The 20,931-nt window shown below is 55.1% G+C and overlaps 1 protein-coding gene across 14 annotated transcripts in view; it reads right to left on the bottom strand.

The window, feature by feature from the left end:
* LRP8 (LDL receptor related protein 8) overlaps positions 1–20,931 on the bottom strand; it is a 79,650-nt gene that overhangs the window by 36,912 nt on the left and 21,807 nt on the right. For all 14 annotated transcript variants that reach the window (XM_072730878.1, XM_072730869.1, XM_072730870.1 and 11 more), the window contains one exon: positions 6,680–6,802. In XM_072730878.1, coding sequence (XP_072586979.1) covers positions 6,680–6,802 — 123 coding nt within the window. The remainder of the gene's footprint in view (positions 1–6,679; positions 6,803–20,931) is intronic.

Below are 20,931 nucleotides of genomic sequence, written 5' to 3'. Positions count from 1 at the left end.
CAGGGGCTCTGGAACCTGGCTTCCTGGGCATGAATTCGGTCATTCACTGGCCATGTGAGCTTGGCCCACAGTCCTCACCTCGGTGCCAAGACAGTGGGGCTGATACTATTCCCTAGTAGTTAGGATTGTTAACATCTGTCAGGCACGTAGAAGAAAGCCCAGCCCAGTGCTCACTGACGATTATCCGCTAGTATTCTCCAAACGGACAGATAAGGACTTGTACATTCACTCAATGAGTATGTCCTGAGGGCTACTGTGTACCAGAGGGCCGTAAGCACTAGGTTCTAGTCACACAGCTGCTAAGAACTGCATGACGACTCCAAGTCAGCTGGGGCTGACCCCAGAGGCTTGGCACAGTCTGTTGCACCTGCCAGCATAGGGTCACTCATACCTCACTCAATTTCGCCCCCTCATCTCAGACCAGTTTCATAGCTGGGATGGTAGGGCAAGAGAGATGGAGAAAAGGGATAGGATGGGGCGAAGGGCAGGTGTTTGAGGCAGGGCCCCCAGATGCTGCTATGCCAAGGGAGAGGAGTACCTTGGACTCCAGAGTTATCCCTAGGAATACATTTCATGAAATATGAGGCAACCCATTGGGAATACAGGATCTATGGGATTCATTTTCTAGAAATTCCCCTTCACAAGTAACTGTAGTGTAGAGCCCTAGAGAGCGCTGACCCTCCAAGATCTTTTACAAAGGCTTCCTTGGGGCTGTACTGCAGGGTGGTGAAGGAGGTATGGCAGCTGGGAGGTGGGGTCCTTCCAGAACACCTCTCTATGGCCCCCATACTGCAGGACCCCTGTAAGCACAGGAAGGAGCTGAAGCTGACCAGGGTTTCCCAGAGTCCTGACTGCAGGGTGGGGTGGGAGGAGCTGCTAGAAGTGCAGGTTCCTGGGCCTGGCTCATATCAGACCAAATCCAGACTTTGAGGGCAGAGCCCAGGAACATGCATTTCAGCAAGTCCCCCGCCCCCTGCCCCAGTGATTCCCATGCACCCCATCTGAGAGTCATTGGGTTAACATTCTGCAAGTCTAAAGGACATAGAATATTTTATCTCCTTGAAACTCCTTCCCATAAGGGTGACAGAGGCATTCTGTATGCTTGCAAGCTCCCGAGAGAACAGTGACACAGAGGGACCATGTATCCTGAGCCAGGCCTCCGGAAACAGAACTTGAGCAGGGAGCTGGAAGGAAGCCCTATTTACTGAGCACCCACAGGGCATCAGGCTACTCCATTTCCCACATCACCCTCCACCTCCCAAGTTAGCACACCCTGCAGGCTGTAAGTGCCCACTCCAGGGTGCCATTCACAAAGGTCATCCTAGCAGCACCCCCAGAGGAGAGCAGGGCAGCAGTACTTAAGATAGGCACTCCGTTTTAGAGATGAGGAAACAGGCTCAGAGAGAAGAAGGAACTGATCCAAAGATGCACAGCAGGTGAGAGGCAGAGTCCTGGTTCCTCTGACTGAACCTGCCCTTTCCATCAAGCCCTGCAGGCTCCTGTGGGTAGAGAAGTAGTCCAAACCAGCCTCAGACTCTACACCTCAAAGCCCAGGTGGGTGAAATGGCCCTTCACCATCTTTCCTCACCTCTTGAGGCCTGGTTCTGCATACCCCAGTGCAGCAGGCAGCCGCTTGAACTTTTAATGAATATTTATATAGTTAATTGCATAACCTTTCAGCAAGGACAATGATTAAACAATCCGTCTGCTTTCTTTCTTTATAATTAATAAGACATTTGCTGTGTCCTTAAATAGACAGCTCTAATTACAGGCTCTGGAGGATTCAGCAATGCCTGACACCAGCCCTCCTACCTTCAAAGTGCCAAGGCACTGTCCTGGAATGCTAGGACATGAGAGGTCACCTGGAGGAGCACCCATTACAGTAATAGGAGACAGTGGCCCAAAGAGGGGAAGGGACCATCTAGGAGACTAGATACCAGGTGTTTCAACCACCTCTCTCTCCGAGAACCTCACCATCGCTGTTGTTAATACAGCTTCTCCCCAAGGCTAGGAGGCGCACCTCACTTTCTAGGCTCCCGGCTCAGGCCTCCTCACTGCCTAGCCCTGGGAAGCTGGTCTGGGTAAGTGCTGACATGCAGTATCTCCTTATGAGGGAGGGGGGTGCTATTACTACCTCCTGTTTACAGATAAGGCAAGCAGAGCCCAGAGAGGGTAAGGTGTTTGCTCAAAGTCTTATGGAGAGAGCAGAGCTGGACTTCCAGCCCAGGTCTCTTACCTCCACTGTTTAACCACGGCCCATGAGGAAAGCAGGCCCCGTTGGTGCCCCCAATCCCTCTGGGCTAGAGACAGGGTCACCAGAGGAAGGAGGCTCACCGGGCCTTTACTCAGGCAGCATGGCCACCTCATGTCCACATTCAGGACAGCCAGCAAGTCACTTAACCTCTCTGTGCCAAGGCTCCATCTGAAAATGTAGAGAGCTACATGCTCTCTTAGAATTGGTTGATGGAAACATGAAAATCTAGACACTCAGAGCCTGGAACAAACTCAGAAACCAGTTGCCCCTGTTTCCTCTCATGAAATGCAAATGCAAGGGGCTGGGCGGGCCCTGCTCTCATCCCTGGGGTATTCATTACCAGAGTCCACAGGGCCTTCCGCAGAGGAAGACGCCCTGAGGAATGCCCTGGCCTGTCAAGTGTCCTCGAGGTCCTGAGAGGCAGGTGTGAAGAGCCCCACCATCTCTAAGATACCAGGCATCCTCTAAAGTCAGCAAGGGCCTGGAACTGCACGCCAGAGTGGCTGGAGGCATTATCAAGTCCCAGAGAATCCTGCCCCAGAAATCTAATCCACTGGCATTCTCTAACGTTATGAGTTCACAAATTGATGAAAAGAGAAGTGTCTGTCGAATAAAAGAATGAAAGCGTATGATGGCTGCTTAGTGAGCAAGCACATCTGCAGCATCAGGACATGTGAGGCTTAAGGGCAGGCAACCTCCAGATAGGAACTGGGGACTGCCAGCTCCGGGGGTGGGGGGCCAGGGACTCAGGCAGGAGGGCTCCCAGGGTCCAGCTGCTGCCCAGGAAGCACAGGAGGGGGGGTGGGAGCAGTCAGATCTGCCTCCTTCCCACGGGTTCAGGCAAAGGACGCCTAGCTGGTCAGCCTCCAGCCTGCCTCTGGGCCTCTCAGACTGATCGATAATAGGAAGGGGCACTGGGTTCATCTGTAAGGTCCCTCTTCCACTGGGAAGGTTCTAAGACGATGAATAAAATCCCATTTTCAACAAGCAGTACCCAAAGTTGCAACTCACTCACCTTGAATCAACCTCCCCATCCCCACCCCGTACCCCTCCCATCAGACGCCTGAAGGTGGGTCAGAAGCGTCCCCAATCAAGTGAGCTATAATTAGAGCCGAAATGCCACTTTCATTAGGCAAATGTCCCAGGCTTTCCTACTGTGACTCCTGGCCGTACTTGATAGACACAAATCCCAGAACCAGAGGAAAGAAAGCCTGGAGAAACCCCAGCTAGCTGGGGGTGGATGACATAGTAGGGGAGCACGAAAATGGGGACCTGCTCCCAAATTCCTTTCCTTCTCTATCCAAACCCCCTTACTTACTCTAAAATTTTAAACTAGGGATCCCTGGGTGGTTTAGCGGTTTAGCACCTGCCTTTGGCCCAGGGCGCGACCCTGGGGTCCCAGGATCGAGTCCCACATCGGGCTCCCGGCGTGGAGCCTGCTTCTCCCTCTGCCTGTGTCTCTGCCTCTCTCTTGCTCTCTCTCTCTCTCTCTCTGTGTCTATCATGTTATTCATAAAATAACATGTTATTCAAAAAATAAATAAAATCTTTAAAAAAATAAAAATAAAATAAAATTTTAAACTGGTGTATGTGGGAGAGAGGGTCTGGAATCAAAACACCGTCTATAAGAGTAACACTGCCATTTACTCCAGCACCAACACTGCCGTATCTTTTGCATTTCATCTTCGTAAGCCCCGTAAGTCATCATTCCATTTTACAGATGAGTAAACTGAGGCTCAAGGAGACTGGGCAACCTGCCTGAAGTCTCACAAGACCTAGACCCAAATATATCACACACCAAACCCACTACACTTTACTCCTGTCTATAATCTTTTTTTTTTTTAATAAAGATTTTATTTATCCATGAGAGACAGATTGAGAGGCAGAGACACAGGCAGAGGGAGAAGCAGGCTCCCTGCAGGGAGCCTGATGTAGGACTTGATCTCAGGACCCCGGGATCACAACCTGAGCCAAAGGCAGGTGCTCACCCGCTGAGCCATCCAGGCGCCCTTGCCTATAATCTTTCTTTGAGTTGCCATTGATAGTCCCTAGGAACCCGGTAGGCTAAAGAGGTGAACCTGGTAGACTGCGGAGGTTGCTATGGCAACACCAGTTAAATGGGCAGTGGGTTGGCTACCAGGTTCCCATTCTGAAGGGAAACAGTGAGCAAGCCTGCTGCCAGGTCCTGCTGTCCCAAATTCTGCTAACCCCTGAGGTCCTACTCTGGCCCACCTCCTCTGGGCAGCGCCCCCCAACCCACCCACAGGCCTTGCCCACCTCTGATCAATGTAACTGCACAATAGGTGGGATCCTGGGCCTTACGCCTCAGCTGGGAGAGAGGGTCCTAAGAGTCCAGGAATCTTAGATCATGGTCTTTGGGATTCTGAGATGTTAGAAACTAGAGCCCAGAGAGGGATGGGAAGGTGTGCAGGATCTCACAGCAAATTCACTAGGAGAACCCAGAGGAGGGCTGGGCCTCCTGATTCCCAGGGTTCATCCTGGACTCCTGTTCCCACAGGTGCTCTGTCAAACCTGAGAGGCTGATGAGCCCATCTCATCAAAGAAGGCCACAGGGCAGCCACAAACCTGTGTGTCTTGGAAGCAAGGCCCTCGACTTCTCCAGTTATTCAACTGTCAAATTATAGTGCCTTACAGTGGGCACAAGGCAGGCCTGGGAGGCAGGAGAGGTGAGGCTGGAGAGCCCCTGCGCAGCCAGGGGATGGAAAGGCAGCAACTGCTAGGATAGGTGAGAGGGAGAAAGACAGGGAACCACGGGGCACAGAGGAGAGGGATGGCAAGAGAGAGGCTAGGTAGGGGGCAGGTAGAGGGAGAGATGGTCCAAGGGAGTAGGGTGGGCAGGGCCCTGGAGGGGGAGCAGGAACGAGAACAAGGAACATCAACACAAAGAGACAAAGACACAGGGAGAAGGGGAAGCACAGCTCTCAGGCTGGAGGACAGACCCTGGAAACAGTGTGCTGAGGCTCCCCTCCCTCCCCTGCTGCGCCCACAGTGTCCAGGGTGGCTGCTGGAGCGGGGCCTGGCTGGATGCTGGAGCGAGGCCGGCCGGCTACAGTGCCCCCTGCACAGTCCCCTGTGGCCACCACCCCCTCCCACACACACAGTCCTGGCCCCTCCTTAGCCGGGCAGCCAAGGGCAAGTGGCCAAACACATCCTAGCCTCAGTTTCCTTCTCTCTAAACAGGGATCCAAGCTTGCCCTGAGGATAAGAATCCCCATGGGCATGGCTGGGCTTCATGCCTTCTGTGGCTCAGGACAAAGCTCAGGACCAGCCCCAGGACAGGCTGGCTGCCGGGGGTAAGAAAAAGCACAGGGTAGATGGTCTAGCGGGGAGTTGGCGGGGGCAGAGGCAGCTGTGTGAGACCCAGGGTTGCTCCTGCTCTCCCTTTCTCTTTCTCTCTCTCTCTCTCTCTCACAGGGAGAGACTGGTAGTAGATCTGTTGCTAGGAGACGAAGAAACCCAGTTATCACCAGCCACAGCCCTGGATGGGCAGCAGGCCTCAATGTCCCTGCCTCTGCCTCTGGGGCAAATGTGACCCCTAACAAGCATGGGACTGGGACTCAGAGGTCCTCCCTGGCCCAATCATCCTCCACGTGCTCCCCGCCAACCTTTTGTCTCTGTCTTACTCTGCTGAGGCTCTGCCTGGGTCTGCTGGGGACTTCCCCGCCCCCTCCTCATCTTTTTAATTTAACAAATGTCAGAGAATGACCTGCCGGGTGTAAGTTTGCTTTGAGGATTAGGGCCTGGAAAAGAAATCAAGGCGAGACAAAGGCCTGAGCGTGGGAGGCAGGCCTGGGGCTCCGGCTCTGGCCCTCAGCTCACCCCGGCTGCCTCTATTGCCCTCCCAGCCTGCCATGGACGCCAGGGCGCCTGGGCTCAGCTGGCTCAGAGGATAGAGCCAGGGCCTCAAAGTCCTGGCTGGATGGTCTTGGGCATGACATTCAACCTCTCTGAGTCTCAAAAATTCAAAATTCAGAAAGTGATGGTCCCCCGCCTCATAAGGCTGCTGTGGGAAGAAGATGAATTAGTGCACACGAAGAGCCTAGCACTGTGTCTGGCACATAGTCAACACTTAATAGGCACCTGCTGTTACCAGTACTGTTAGAATTATGATCAGAGTCCTCCAGAAAAATAGTGGGGGAGGCTGCAGGGAGACCTGGAGGATACGCTCTGGCTGCTTCTAGGTCTGGGCGCTCCAGGAGCAGGACCCAAGCTGCAAGACACCAGCAGAAACTAGCACTGGGTACGCCTGGCCATTCACTGGGAGCCCCGGACAGTGCGGCCCGAGGAGGGTCTGGAGCGGTGGCTGACAGGTCACCTCAACTGAGCCTCCCAACCTCCTGACAAGGAGGATCTGATGAGGAAGCTGAGCAGCACTCCCACCCCCGCCCTAGGGCCAGGACTCACTGCAGGTGGCCTCAGACTCATCAGAGCCATCGGGACACTCCTCCTCGCCGTCACACTTCCACCGCTCTGGGATGCAGTGGCCGTTGCCACAGGTGAAGTCACTGTCTGCACAGGTCTTCTTGGCTGTGGGACAAGGAGAAGAGCATGAGGGGCTTAGTGGGCACAGGGTACAGTCCAGTGGCCCTGGGGGGACCAGGACATGCTCCGTCTGAAAGCAGGACCATGTGACCTCCCACCACCCCACAGGCCACAGAGAGCCTCGCTAACCAAGGGAGGACAGGAGAGCAGCTCTGATTTATTCCTCAGGCATCTGCTGCGCATCTGGTAGAGACAGGTGACAGCTGTCCCTGCCTCCAAGCTTAGGACCTCAGGGTCAGCAAGGGCACCTGGATCCATCCTCCAAAGGACTGCCTGTTCTCTTGTCTTACTCCTCACTCCTCCTCCCCTCAATGTCCAATTTCACTGCCACCACCCCCAGGAAGCCTTCCCTGATCACCTATGGCAATGACTTTAGCCCCTTCAGCCAGCTTTCAGCCCCTTCACTGGCCTGTCCTGCTACCCCTACCAGGCTCCTCTGGAAGCACCAGGGAGCTATTGCTAATGAATCCTAAAAGCAAATGATTACTCTGAGACAAGATTAATGAGGTATGTTCTGTTGGGGGTGATGAAAAAAGCATCTACTGGGTGAGACACCCACTCCATCTCCCGAGAGTAAGTGCTCTCGAGGCACTCACAGCCTCAGGAGGGAGGCTCTGCACAGGCATCTGAATCCCAGCTCTGCCTCTGTCTGCGTGACCTTGGGGGTGTTACTGAACTACCGAGCCTCTGTTTTCTTATCTATACAACGGGAAGAAGCAAACAAGGGCTCTGCAGAGGAGCAGCAAGTTACAATGTCTGAAGAATATGGAAAGAGGTCCTGGCACAGAAGATGCAGTCCGCAACAGCTACTCTGGTTTTTGATTTGTTTTGGTTTTTTGGGTTTTTAAGATTTATTCATGAGAAACACAGAGCGAGAGAGGCAAAGACACAGGCAGAGAGAGAAGCAGCCTCCATGCAGGGACCCTTGACCCCAGGGCCCTGGGATCACGCCCTAAGCCAACCACTGAGCCACCCAGGTGCCCCTGCTATTCCCGTTTTTTATGGATTGAGCCTTAGAAGCAAAGGAAACAGGTGTTTTGTACCCTCACAGGGGCCATTATGTAGAGACTAAATTCTCATAGCTGGTAACAAAAATTGGGATAATAAGGTAGGGGCCACCAGAGTCTGCCTTGGTCCCTGTCCCTGTATTGGCCTGATATTCCTCCAGGGCAGGGACTCTGTCGGATTCAGAACAGGACCCAAGTCAGGACAGATGTCACTGGGGACACTGACCAAACGGGGGCTTGGCTGCCCAGCCTCTGCTCCCACACTTCTCCCAGGGAAGCTTCATCCCAGTGGCCAGTCCTGGATGATGTAAACCCTCCCCCAGGCCCTGGGGCTGCTTCTGGGGCCATGTGACTGCTCCCCTGGCCTGAACAGCCTGGATTTGGGGACCGACACTGGGTCTCCTGAATCCATTATATTTCTGCCTTTCAATGGAATCCTTCCAATACATCTACATTCTAAGATGAGCTTTCTTCACACTTTCTTTAGGAGAGTACCTCTCTGTGCAGAGCTAGAAGAAATGAGAGGAACCTGCATACCTACAGATTTGCGGGGAAGGGGGCTTTAAGGCCCAGAGAAGGAAAGGGGCTGGCCCAAGGAAACACAGCAAAGCAGGGATCACAACCACTTCTCGAGCCTCCTAGCCCAAGCCCCCAAGCAGCCCTCCCTGAGCTCCACACCGAGAAGCTGGTGCTGGTAACAGGTGCCAATATGGTCTTTTAAAATCACAGCCTACAATCATCTGAAAGTAAATACGGCTATGAACCACAGCACCCGGTGCATTGTCCCTCACGAGGACCAGCGCATCCCTTGAACAAGAAGCTCGGCGTCCGCAGAAAAGAAATGTATATCCTAGTGTTTTCTTTATCCTGTTGTAACATTCTCCAAGTGCAGTCTGTGTGCCCATCTCTGTGCAGATGCTTTACCAGGAAACCTCACGACATAGGGCCACTTAGGTCCCCACTTGACCCCATGGAGACATCTTGGACCAGAGACGTTAAGTACATGGCCAAGGTCACACGTGGGTGGGAGCAGGGCCACAGTTTGACTTCACAGTCAGGTCCCTCGCTTCCCCATTGTGGCTCTTCAAACAAAACACTCAGCAGCATCAGGTGTGGAAGACAAGCCTCAAATGAGGGGGGAAATCCCGCAGAAGCTCCGGCTCAGCGTTCAGTGAGCTTGCATCCGTGCTCACTGCATCCCAGGCTCCACACTGAGCACACAGAAGAAAAACCAGCCCAACCTATCCCCCAGGAACTCCGTGTGAGGAAAAACAGGCAGAACCCAAAAAAGCAAGGTGAACTTGATGAAGAAGGGGACAGAGGGGCTGGCCCGGTCACAGGTCTGGGCCAGCTGACACTATCAAAATCAGTCCCTTTCCTCCCTGGCATTCTGGGAGGCTGGGAGTGAGCTTGGCCCCACCGTGTGCCGAGCCCTGGAGGTGCCAGGCTGGGAGGCCAGGGCAGTCCTGGAGGGCAGCCCAGCAGCCTTGAGGCCGATCAGGTTCAGAAGCGGCAGCCTCAGGGATGGATGTCCCATGTCAGTGTGCAGAGAAGGGATTTGTCCACTGTCAGGACCAGTTTGCACATTTTCCACCCTGGCTCTGGCCTGGCACCTTTCACCCAACACCCCAGGGACTCTGCACGTCTATCCTGGTGGTGCTGTGGAGCCCGTCTGACAGAAGAGGAACCTGATGCCGGCAGGCAGCAGAAGTGGGATTTTAATTCCACGTGGCAGTTGCTGAAGCTTGGGCTCTTTCCACGAAGGCCATCAGCCACCTCCGTGTTATCACATGGCTCAGGGGACCCCATAAAGTATTCCCGTGGAATGTGCCAGAATAGACATGCACCTGTGACCCGTCTCTGCTAATGGACCACTCTGGGGAAACTGAGGCAGCATGGTTGCTCTCAGGTTGTGGACCAGAACTAAATCACCTCAGTAGGCCACATCTGAAAGTGTAACCAGATGGAAAGATTTGGAGCAGGGGGTGAGACCGGATCCTGGCACAGCCACCTCCTCTCTGGGTGACCCTGGGCCAGTTCCCTCCCTCACCGGGCACTCGGAGATCGTGGCTTTCCCAGGCAGCACCTGTACAAGGACAAAAGGCAACAGGGCTGTCCCGGGAGACCCCAGTGAGCATCCCGGTGTTGGGTCGGTCAGCGCAAGGAGCCCGCAGGGGTGTGAGGCTACACAGCCCTGCCACAGCAGGAGGGCTCAGCGGCCTTTCAAGGCCATAGGAGTAGGCCATGCCAGACCCCATTCCTGGCCTTGGCTCCAGCTCCCAGAGGGACGCCCTCGCTGGGCTGGAGGCCGTGGCCCCTGTTTCCGGGGATTTATTTCCTTCCATGCCAATCTGCCCCTTGGACAATGCCCACCTCTGTGAGCCCCTGTGCCCCACATCCAGGAGCTGTGCATAGACATCCAGGGTCTGCGACATCATAATCTGCTACCATGGTAACAGATGGGCTGCCACAGAGGATTTGGGATTCCAGAGGGCAGTGGGGAGGAGCCGACCCCAGGGCAGAGTCCGGGGAGAATGGGAAATCCGGGACAAAGGAGGTAGGCGTTGCCACTTGTAACAAGAACACAGGCAGAGCAAAGCATCAGACACGCCGTGGTCAGTCGAACTCCACTCTGCTACACATGGGCTGTGTGACCTTTTGCAAGTTACACAACTTCTCTGAGCCTCACTTTCCTCACCTACATTCAGAAATAATAACCCTGCTTCGCCAAACACACAAGGTTGTGGGAAGCAAACGGGCTAAGGATGGTGTTGGGGCTTCATAAACGGAGAAGCTTAAAGGTACAAGTTTGAGTGAGGCATGTGAAGTCAGCAGCCTCGGCTGCTGTGTGCGTGACGTCAGGCCCATCAGTCATATAGGGCGACCGCCTCAGTTGGAGATGGAGGTATGACGCCGACTGAATCTTAGATCCCTCAACACCCAGAGTCTATGATCTTGTGAAATTATCATGATCGCTCAGCTTCCTCCACCTCCAGGCCTCCTTCCAGGGGACAGTACACATCCCTCACACTGCTGTTCCCCACACCCCACTGGCAGCCCCAGGGCACACAGGGGATTTCAAAGCAAAGATGGGTCAGAGCTGCCAGGTGGAGCTGCTTGGTGTGACTCCACTCAGCAATCAGTGCTCTGTCCTGTCAGAGCCGCAAGCCCCCACACAGCTCTCCCATTCTGCAGGCCAGAGAGCCAGGGGCCAGGAAGCTGACCCAGCCCAGGAATCAAGGAAGGAATCCTGAAGGAGGGGACCAAGTCCAAATAAGAGGAGTCAACCACCCCGTGGGAGTGACGAGAGGGACAAGGAGCATTCCAGAAGAGGGACAATAGGGCCTGGGGTGTGGAGGGGCCAGCAGACGGCCATGTGGGGTTGGAGAGGAGGCAAGGGGCCTGGGAGCTCCCCTAGGCTGGAGACCAACTGGCCTTGCCTGGCCCCACGTTGCCCCTCAGAGGCCCCTACCCCTGAACTCACGCAGCCTCCACTAAGGACAGGGGCTGCTGCTTAGCAGCCAACAAATACCCATGTCTCTAAGCTGCCTGGGCTTGGCTGAGGATCTGGTGAGACTGTGAGAGACGATGACTGGCCCCTAGCAGAGGGAGAGAGAGAAGGGAGGAGTAGCCATGCACCCAGATGTTTCAGATAAGACTTGCTATCTTCCTCCTCTGTAGAGCCATGATGTCCACTGGCTTACTGAAGGTCCTGAGAAGGCCTGCAGATATCAGATTGACTTTGTTTCTCCCAGCACTTCCCAAACCTGTTTAGCCAAGGATCCTCCTTTTTAGATGCCACGTCTATTAATTTCCCAGGAAACAAGTGCATCAATGAAGCACATCTGAGGAAATACTACTGCAGGGCAAGTCCCTCATCCTGCAGATAAGATGAAGCCCACGGAGGCTCAAAGGCCTATGGTCACACAGCGGAAGCCGGTACCTAGTTTTCTGTCTCTGGGCCAGCTCCACCAAACCATGAAAAACAGGAGAAGGTATTCACAGGGCACGTGGCCCAGAGTGAGGCTAAAGGGGATCCCAGTTGTCAGAACAGGGACCTGTGCAGAGAAGAGCAGGGGCAAGGAGACGGGTATTGGGCGACATGGCATAGGCGAATAGGAGACACGTCAGGAATGCAAGCCCTCAGGTTTCTGCAGACAGGCTGTGTGGGCCCCCGGGGAATATTCTCTGAGGGCAGAGCAAAGACCCATAGCCAAGGTAGAGTCCAGCTTGACATGGCTGTTGAAGAGTAGCTCCCTTCCCCTCCTAGGGCACAGAGGGACCAGTCTGCTCCCACTTCCTCTCCTAAGCCCGGACCTGGCTCTGGCTCCCACAGCCTGGCCCTAAGGCAGCTGGGCCACTTGTACCCGGGTCGGGAGATGAAAGGGCCGCCCCCACCCCTGCCAGTTACCCTACTGCAGAGCTCGCCAGGCCCTGGCATTGCCAAGACAACCGCTGCCAGCAGAATGAAGATCCGGGTGGGGGCAGGGGGCGTGCCAGCCCGCCCCGGCCTACTAACCTGGCAGGCAGATTTAAATGACAGCCCAGGAAGCTACTATTAAACTGTCACCCCAGTCAACGGGACGACAGACCCCAAGTGTTCTCTGGCTGCAGCAACAACACAGCAGGGGTGAGAGGAGGAGGAGACTGTGGTCCAGAGCAACCTGCACCCCCTCCGGGGAGGCCCCTGGCTGCCTGCTCCGTCACCCGTGGGCCGCAGCCACCCTCCCTGGCTGTGGCAGGTCCTGGCACGGAGCTGCAGCACCGCGCAGGGCCTGGAAAACTTGTTTTTTTTTTTATTTTTAAGCAGGGGAACTCTTTTTCCAAGTAAAACCTCGACATATGAAACAGGCAAAAACGGAGCTGCACTACTTACTAGAAACGGGGTGAGGGGAGAACACATTACCCATTTCCCCATCATCCCCTGAACAATTCTGAAACAGGCCCTGGGCAGGGGCATGAAACCCTGGGTTCAAGGCTCATCCCTAGCAGCACCAGGTTTAAGCCCCAACTCCCACCCCTGCAAAGCCCTTCCTGGATTTGTGATGTTCCTACAATTCTTCTGGTCAAGGATTCTCATGGGTCTAAGTGGTAGGTGGTCTCAGTCTAAGTAGAGCACATGATTCTCAGTCTCGGGGTTATAAGTTCAAGGCCCATGTTGGGTGTGGAGATTACTTAAAAATGAAATCTTAAAAAAAAAAAAAAAAAAAAAAAAAAAAGATCCCGTGGATCTAATCTAACATTTAGAACAGCTTCTGAGGATTTAAGATTCTAACTCTCTAAGGAGCCAAGGTTCTAAGCAGGCTGTGATCTGCTCACCCTCAGCCCCATGACGGGCAGTCCCAGCTCAGGACCGTCATTGCATAAGGCACACATGGCCACCAGCTGCGCATGGCCTCCAACTCCATCCTTGCAAGGCACCACATCTCTGAATCTGAGCGTCCCCACATGCTGACAAGCACACTCAAGGCTCTTGGCGGTGCTGGAAAGGCAAATGGTTCCCACCGTGTCCTAACACCCACCAAGTGCGGTGGGCGGGGCTTGGCTCCCAGCTTTGTGAGGCCCAGCAGGCTCTGGGGCCTCGGGCCACCACCATCCATCAGCAGGTGACATCTGAGTGCGCTTTGTCCCCCACCCTCTCATCCCACCTGGGGAGAAAGAGGAAATGAAGCAGCAGCAGGTGCTGGGAATGGGCGGTGGGGGGCGGAGGGTTTGAGGCTGTGGCTGGTGAGGGCCGCCCCACAGGGGGACATGAGAAGGGTTGAAGGAGAAGAAGAAGAACAAAGCAGTGGGCCTGGGAGGACCACTCTTTGGTGAGGGCATCTTTGCTTTCTAAATTTGGCAGTTTCCCTCAAAATTTTCCAGGTTTTCTCCTCCTCTTCCAAACTATTCCACTAAGAGGCTACACATTTTATAACCTGTCCAGATGATAAAACAAAACAAAAAGGTGTGGATATGAAGTCTGGAAGGTCAGAGGGGAGACTGGATGGGAGGCTGCCACAGAGAGGTCTTCCTGGGGGAGGTGGCACTTGGGTAGGGCCAGATTCCCCAGCTGGAGGAGGGGCAGCGGAGGGATGGTAGGGTCCGCATGGCATCCCATGGTCGGCTGTGGTGGAGAACACAAATGTTGCTCACAAACTGCCCACACTATGTTGTTCTTAAATGAGGAGATGGGGTCTCCATACTGCCCTCAGCTCGGGGTCCTTCAAGAGATATGCCATCCTCATAGGTGAGGATGCAGAGAGGGCTCCAGACCAGGGGTGGAGGGGGGCTAAGCAAGTCTTCCTGGGGAGACTTGAACTCTAGTCACGTCTCTCCTGGCCCAGGGCTCTTTCCTGAATGTCCTTAGCCTGGATGTTCACCTGGTTGCACAGCAGTGCTTCACCATCATTCCCATCATTTCCTTCATCCCGGTGTCCCCCTCACATGGGGTCTGACGCCAAGTGGGTGCTCAGAGAATACCTATGGCTCTGACCTCTTCCCATTCTGTGCCTCAGTTTCCCCAGGCGAACAGGTCTTTAAGGACGCCCTTCTGAAATCCCAGGTGTGTGGCTCTATGACACAGATGTTGCTGTCCCTCCAAAAGGGTCACCTGGGGCTTCTGAAGCCCAGACCCTGCTCTGGGCCCCAGCACATCATAGCTGCTCTCAGACACTGCCGGCCCCCAGTCCCACCGTCACCAAGGGAGGTTCAAGCCCTTGCTGGGGTATGTGGGACTCCCTGTCGCCACGGGGAAGATGAGCGTCTCCGAGGGACTGACGACAAAGGGGTCTAACTGTCACAGTGATTTGTGGACACAGGAGGTATTGAGCCAGCGACAGCTGTAGGGGTGGGGGAAGGTGGGTATGGGGAGAGGTGAATGGGATCCGCAGGCCTAGCTGGTGCCTACAAAAGTACCAAACATCACAAGAAGGGTGCTGCTTAGATGATAAGGTGGCACACAGCTCAGGCTGCTCCCACCCTGGATCTGGGCCATCCACTTGGCACTGAGATGTTAGAGCCCCAGAAACAGCTAGAGGGAGACTCATGGTGCCCTCAGAGTAGAGCCTCCAGGGAGGGGGCGCGGCTGGAAAACTGCATGACCTCCAGCCACAGTCCAGCCGGGCTCCCGGCTTCCTACTGCTCATCTACTCGGTGCAGAGCAGCCGGCTGGCCCCAGAGGGGACTCAGCCTCCTCCCACCCAGGGACCTTCTGGTCTAGCCCTAGCCAGGCCACCCGAGCTGGGGTTTCATGGCTCCCCCTTCCTCGGGCCGACAGCAGAGACTGCCAAGGTCTCCACCTCCCGGCCCTGCTCTCCTACCACCAGCCCCTGATCAAAGAAGGGGCAGCTCTACCTCTTCCTCTGCAGAAAAGACTCCAGATCCCACTGCAACCAGGCTCTGGCACCCACAGGCTGGGTGACACCCACCAGACCGCTCAGGTTTCAAGAGCTCCCTGGGCAGACTCTGCAGCCAGGAGCCAAGCCACGGGAGTCCAAGGACACAGACCGGGCAGGCGCTGCCTGGGGCGACAGCCCGGGTTGGGCCTGCTGGTGGTCAGGGAGTGAACGATGGAGTTATGACCCCGGCTTCTCTGGGAGGGGGGCGGTCCTCCTCCCACCCCACAGGCAGTCAGGGACTGAGCCCCTGTGGTCATGTTGAGGCAGCACCCTCCACCTGCCAGGCAGTGGCTGACCACACGGGGAAGTGGCCCTGGCTAAGGGGAAACTGCAAACATTTTCACCAATTGGGCAGCTGAGAGAAGTGCACTTCCCAAGAGGTGCCTCACTGGGCCATCCTGGTGACAAACCGGCAGCAAATCAGCTGTGTCTGGCCTGGGAGGCCCGGCTCTATTAGGTGACCTTGCATAAGTCCTGCCTACTGGGTGCTTTGTCTCTTCCTCCACGGCATGGCTGGATTGGACAAGAGGCTCTCCAGTGCCTTTCCTTCAGAGGTGTAGTATTACCCACCACGAGGTCCAGAGCGAGAATGAAAGACCGTGGGAACTGTGGCTCTGTCCCTAGGCCCTGTAAGGCCACTCTGCGCAGAGGCTGCAGGTGGGAGCCATAAAACCAGAGCCAGTTGCCGTTGCTCCGCTGGAATCCTCTCCATAATCAGAAAACCATCCTTCCTGGTCCTGCCAGGTTCCCACCTCCCCAGGAAGATGACCAGTGTCCCAGCACAATCCTCATGGACACCTCAAGCTACACTGCTAGTTGCTCTGGCTCCATCCCTGGCTCCCATGGCTTCCACATCCACACAAGGGTCATGGACAAACCGTGGGCTTTCCCACCAGCTACCTTGACTGACACAGCTCTGCCAGGCAGGAGGTGCTGCATCCCTCTCTCCTCCCTCCTCAAGACCAGCTCAAGAACCTTTTTTTTCTTTTTAAAGATTTATTTATTTATTTATTTATTTGAGAGACAGAGAGCACAAGCAGGGGGAGGGGCAGAGGGAGAGAGAGAATCTCAAGTACTCTCTGAGCGGAGCGTGGTGCTTGACTCAGGGCTTGATCCCACGACCCTGAGATCGTGACCTAAGCCAAAATCTAGAGTCGGATCCTCAACGGACTGAGCCCCCCAAGCATCTACTACTGACGGTGTCTGACCACGCCTTCTACAGCCAACAAGGCAGAGAGGCGTGGAGACCCAGCCTGGGGCCCACAGGGCCCGAGCACTCAGGGAAAGCATTTACAAACTCCATTCCCATGGCTGCTTATTTGGCTGCCATATTTCTGGCAGGTCAGACGTGGGCAGTGCCCGTAGCATGCCCTTCCAGACTACACCCACCCTGGCGGCCGGCGGCGAGGTGAAGATCTGCAGCCCTGCAGAACAGCATTCATCTCCCTGTCAACGGCCTGGGGAGGCCTCCCCTCCACTAGACCGGAGCACGGTGAGAGCTCAGTAAGTCATCCCAGTGATGCGGTCAGCCAGCCGTATGTGGCCCAGCTACCCACCATGACGCCAGCCTCAGGCAGAAGCAAACCCTCCCTGTCTCATCTTAGCGGGGCCCTTGGCTACAGGAAAGCCCTTCACAGGGCTTCCCTGGGGGAGGCCTTCCACAAACCCAGGCTTGGGCTGGGGAAGAGGAGTTCCGAGTGGCCGGGGCCTCGGAGCTTCCCCTGCAGGCTTTCCCTGACCTCTGTGGTGGCCTTGGACCAATCTCTTACCCTCCCTGTGCCTCAGTCTCCACATCTAGACGTGGGAGGAGAAAGGAGTCAGGTTTGTCATGTGTGTCCTTCATGGGCCTGCCTTGGGCCCTCACCAGGTCAAGAACGGGAGGAACAAATGAAGGAAGGGCTCTCCAGGCCTGCAGGCAGGGCTGAGCACAGTCAGCACCTGCTTCCAGGAGGGGCAGCAGGGGTGCAGCTGGCTGACAGGGACAGCAGAGGAGGTAACTGGTTCTGGGTGCCTGTTCCATGGGGAGAGGGGAAGGGCCCTGAAAGTCGGGGCCACAGAGGAGCAGCAGACCTGGGAGGGGGATATGGGGGGCTGCTGTGAGGATGGAGACTGTCTGGTTGGAAACTTGGCAGAGTCCAGCAGGAGTGTGCAGAACTAAGATCCCAAATGGAGGTGGTGCTGATGGCATATGGGACCCCAGCTCCCTGCCCCTAGCTCTCTCCTGGGCCCTGCTCTTCACAGCAGTTCTATGAGGGGGCACACGGGGTACAGGGCATCACTCCCTTTGAGAGATGAGGCAGCAAAGCCCTAGAAAAGTAATGGATTGTCCCAAGGTGACAGGGCTCAAGCAGAACCAGAACTAGGCATTTTTATCCATAATGCTCTCTAAGGAAATTGAGGGGGGGTGAGGTTGCCATGTGGCCTCAGCCATGCCCCCCATTTGAGGAGTCTCAGTGCCCTGGTTGAAGACAAGGGCACTGAACTTGGGGGTGTTGGCCCTCCCAGCACCTCCCGTCTCTGCAAGTGGAGACAGCTGGCAGGGTGGAGGGCAGGGCTGGGAGCCCAGGCTGGACCTCGGGGAAGGGGTGCTTTTGGTTGACAGCAGTGGGGACTGGGGACTCTGGTTTGATCCAGAAGTCAAAGTTTGATTCTAAAAGCAGACGGAGAAGGTGGTTTCTTTTTTTCTTTCTTTCTTTCTTTTTTTTTTTTTTTTGGTGTCTTGGTCCTTCTGGAATGCAGTGGGGTCCACTCTCCGAAGCCCCTCAACATCCTGGGGAGGGGGCTAGGAATGGAAATGTGGAAACCTATTCCCATTGGATGTGGGAATGTAGGACATGGGAATGTGGGAACCCTGCCCAGCAGGTTCCTGGGGGAGCTGGCCCCTGGGCCTCCAGCTCCCACATCACGCTGAGCACCTCGGGCTGCTGATGTTTTGTCCAGTGGGCAGGCGGCCTACACCGTCAGCAGGGCACTCGATGTCCTGGAACCACGGTGTGACTACAGGGAAGCTACTTAACCTCCCAGAGCCTCGGCTCCCTCACCTATTAAATGGGGCTAACCCTAACTACACCCCTTGGAGGGCACAGATCACGGGAGATTGCAGTGTTGAAATTATCTGGTGAACTGTACAGCCCACCAAGGCAATGCAGCTCTTGTCCATGACTGTGTGATTTCTTACCATCACCTCCACTGACCTTCCTGCTGGGACTTTGGAGGAAAACTTGGTTGCCTCCCTGCTGGAAGGGGAGAGGCCAAGGGCAAGTACCCAAGGGACTCGGTTCAGATGGGAGAATGCTCTAGGTCCCCCGAGGTGCCGGGAGGTGGCCAGTGCAGACGGGGCCATGGGGGGCGGGACAGTAGATTACAAGCAGAACATACCTGGAGTCAGGCCCCGGAGGCCATCTGGTCCAACTCTTACATTTTGGGGAAACAGAGGCCAGAGAGGGCCTAGCCTACCCAGAGGTCACACTCCCAAGGCAGCCTCAGCAAAGCAATTACATTCCTTCCCAAGACCCAGTCGTGGAGCAGAACTAACTGCAGCCTGAGAGACTCGCAGTCATAAAACAGACTCTTAGAATCACTGAACAGACATTTCAATTCTAGGAGAGGCCCTTGGAATCTTAACACACATGGTCTAAAACGCACTTGCACCCAAATGGCCCAGGGTTAGCACCGTGGATGCGGAGAAGCTGTCCAACTCTGAAATCATGGAGAGAATCTTAAACCCGCAGACAGAAGACAGAGCCCCAGAAGGTTCTCATCCAGGCGCCAGGACTGGCAAAGGCCTGCCCCTTCCCCCACCCAGTGCAGGAATCCTCTGTTCCCACTGCTGACATATGGCCATCCTGCCCTCTTGAATGCTCTCAGCGACAGGGGACTCAGTCAGCTGTGCCGGCTGGAGGCTGGATGCGTTCCTTCCTCTTGAACAGAGAGGGAAATAAGTTCTCAACAGGAGATCCCCACTTTGTACAAATGGGTTTTTCACCCCTCCTTGTTCTTTGGCTCTGGTCAGAAAGATTCCTAGGGAAGTGGAAAGGAGCCAAGAGCTGCCACAAAATGACTTTAACCACCAGACAGGCTGGTAATAGGTTTCGGTGGGAAAAAAGGAAGGAGAGGAGCGATTAATTCCAACTTGCTACGCGATAAAGGAAATTAAAGCATAATACCGAGAAGGCAGCAATTCTATTAACCTGTATGGAATACCAATTACTTCAGTCTTCTCAAAATTGCTAGAAATAAAGAGAAAACCCCAAAAGAGAATGTGATTGTGGCCCAGGGCTCATCTGGATTAGGCTGTTTGTTTGCCCTGGCACCCTAATGATGGGAATGAGAAAAAATTCCCCGTTTCCTGGGAGACGGCCGTGCTGGAGTTGGGGAGGAAAGGCAGGCCCACGCACGCGTTGCCACTGGACTGCTTGGCAAAGAGCTCAGGGCAGAGGGGTCCCCAGGCGCCCTTCAGGGAGAGCTTGGTGCAAGGGTCCCCAGGGCCTCCCCGTGTTCCACACCCTCAGTCCTGTGCTTGAGTAGGGGGTCCAATGACCCCCTACTCTAACTGGAAAGTCTTAGATCTCCATTGCTGGAAGCCAGAAGACTCAAGCCAGGGGCCTACTGTGTACCAGGTGCCCTGCTAGCTGCCGGCAAGCCCTGAAGTTTGGAAAGACCTTCAGAGCTGGCCACATCTCAGGGTGCTCCAGAGCTGGGGCTCAGGGCTCTGGCTGAGACCACCCCACCTACCTGGGCAGAGTTAATGGCATGGATACCACTCACTGCCTCCAGCCAGGGGCCCAGCAGGACAGGTATGAGGCCTGGCTTCTGGGCCACATCTAGGCAGGAAACAGTGGAGAAGGGGGTGGGCAGGTGCCCGCAGATCCTCACATCCTGCCCAGGCCTTGGCCATCTCTGCCGCTGCTCACCCGTTACCCTGAGGTTCTGAGCCAGCATGGTAACTCCAACAAGACAGGTCCCAACACAGCGTGAGTGAATGGGAAGCCACTTCTGAAATAGCCTGCTCTGTGAACATGCCCATTGCTCAGGGACTTCCAGCCGCTTCCACCTTGTCTTCAAGTAGACACTGTTTCCTAGCACTGAGGTTTGGCCATACTGGTCTGCTGCCCACTACAGCCCCCCTCCCACCAGGAGCAGGTTAAGGAACCAGGGCTAACATCCTAGATCCCCTCCCCTTAGCAGCTACGTGACCACCAGCAGGTGACTTGACCTCTCAGAGCCTGGGTTTTCCTCATCTAAAATTGTGATGGTGAATCCTGACTTGCAGGGTACTTGGTTGTGAGATTCGTCTATCGGCTGACAGACGGCTGGCACTCAGAAGATATCTAGGATATTCTAACATTTCAGAAAATAGAAATATTAGAAAATGTTCAGTGATGGAAAGTACAACTTTTCTCAGTGGCTCTCCCTTTCCCTGACTCTGTACATAGTAGTAGGTCCTTGAGATGTTCCCATTATGGTTACTAAAGGGCATCGGGAGGCCTAACCTCTGTCATCCATGGGCCTCCAGGTTCTTCCTAAGGTAGTTTTTCCATGTCTAAGTAGGAAGGCGGTTCCCTGCAGAGCCGCATCAGGGCGGGCAAGGTGGAAGGTGCTCCACGGCCCATTTCTGGGTAAATGATGAGCCTGTCCAAGGTCAAGCTCATGGGAGGCTGGGGGGGTCAGGGGGTCACACAGGCTCATACATCTTCCTCATTCTCTGGACGCTCCCTCTCTACTATGA

The sequence above is a fragment of the Vulpes vulpes genome, chromosome 12 (genome assembly GCF_048418805.1).
Source record: "Vulpes vulpes isolate BD-2025 chromosome 12, VulVul3, whole genome shotgun sequence".
NCBI classification, from domain to species: domain Eukaryota; kingdom Metazoa; phylum Chordata; class Mammalia; order Carnivora; family Canidae; genus Vulpes; species Vulpes vulpes.
Note: the sequence above shows the minus strand (reverse complement) of the source record. Positions and strands in the feature narration are given on the sequence as shown.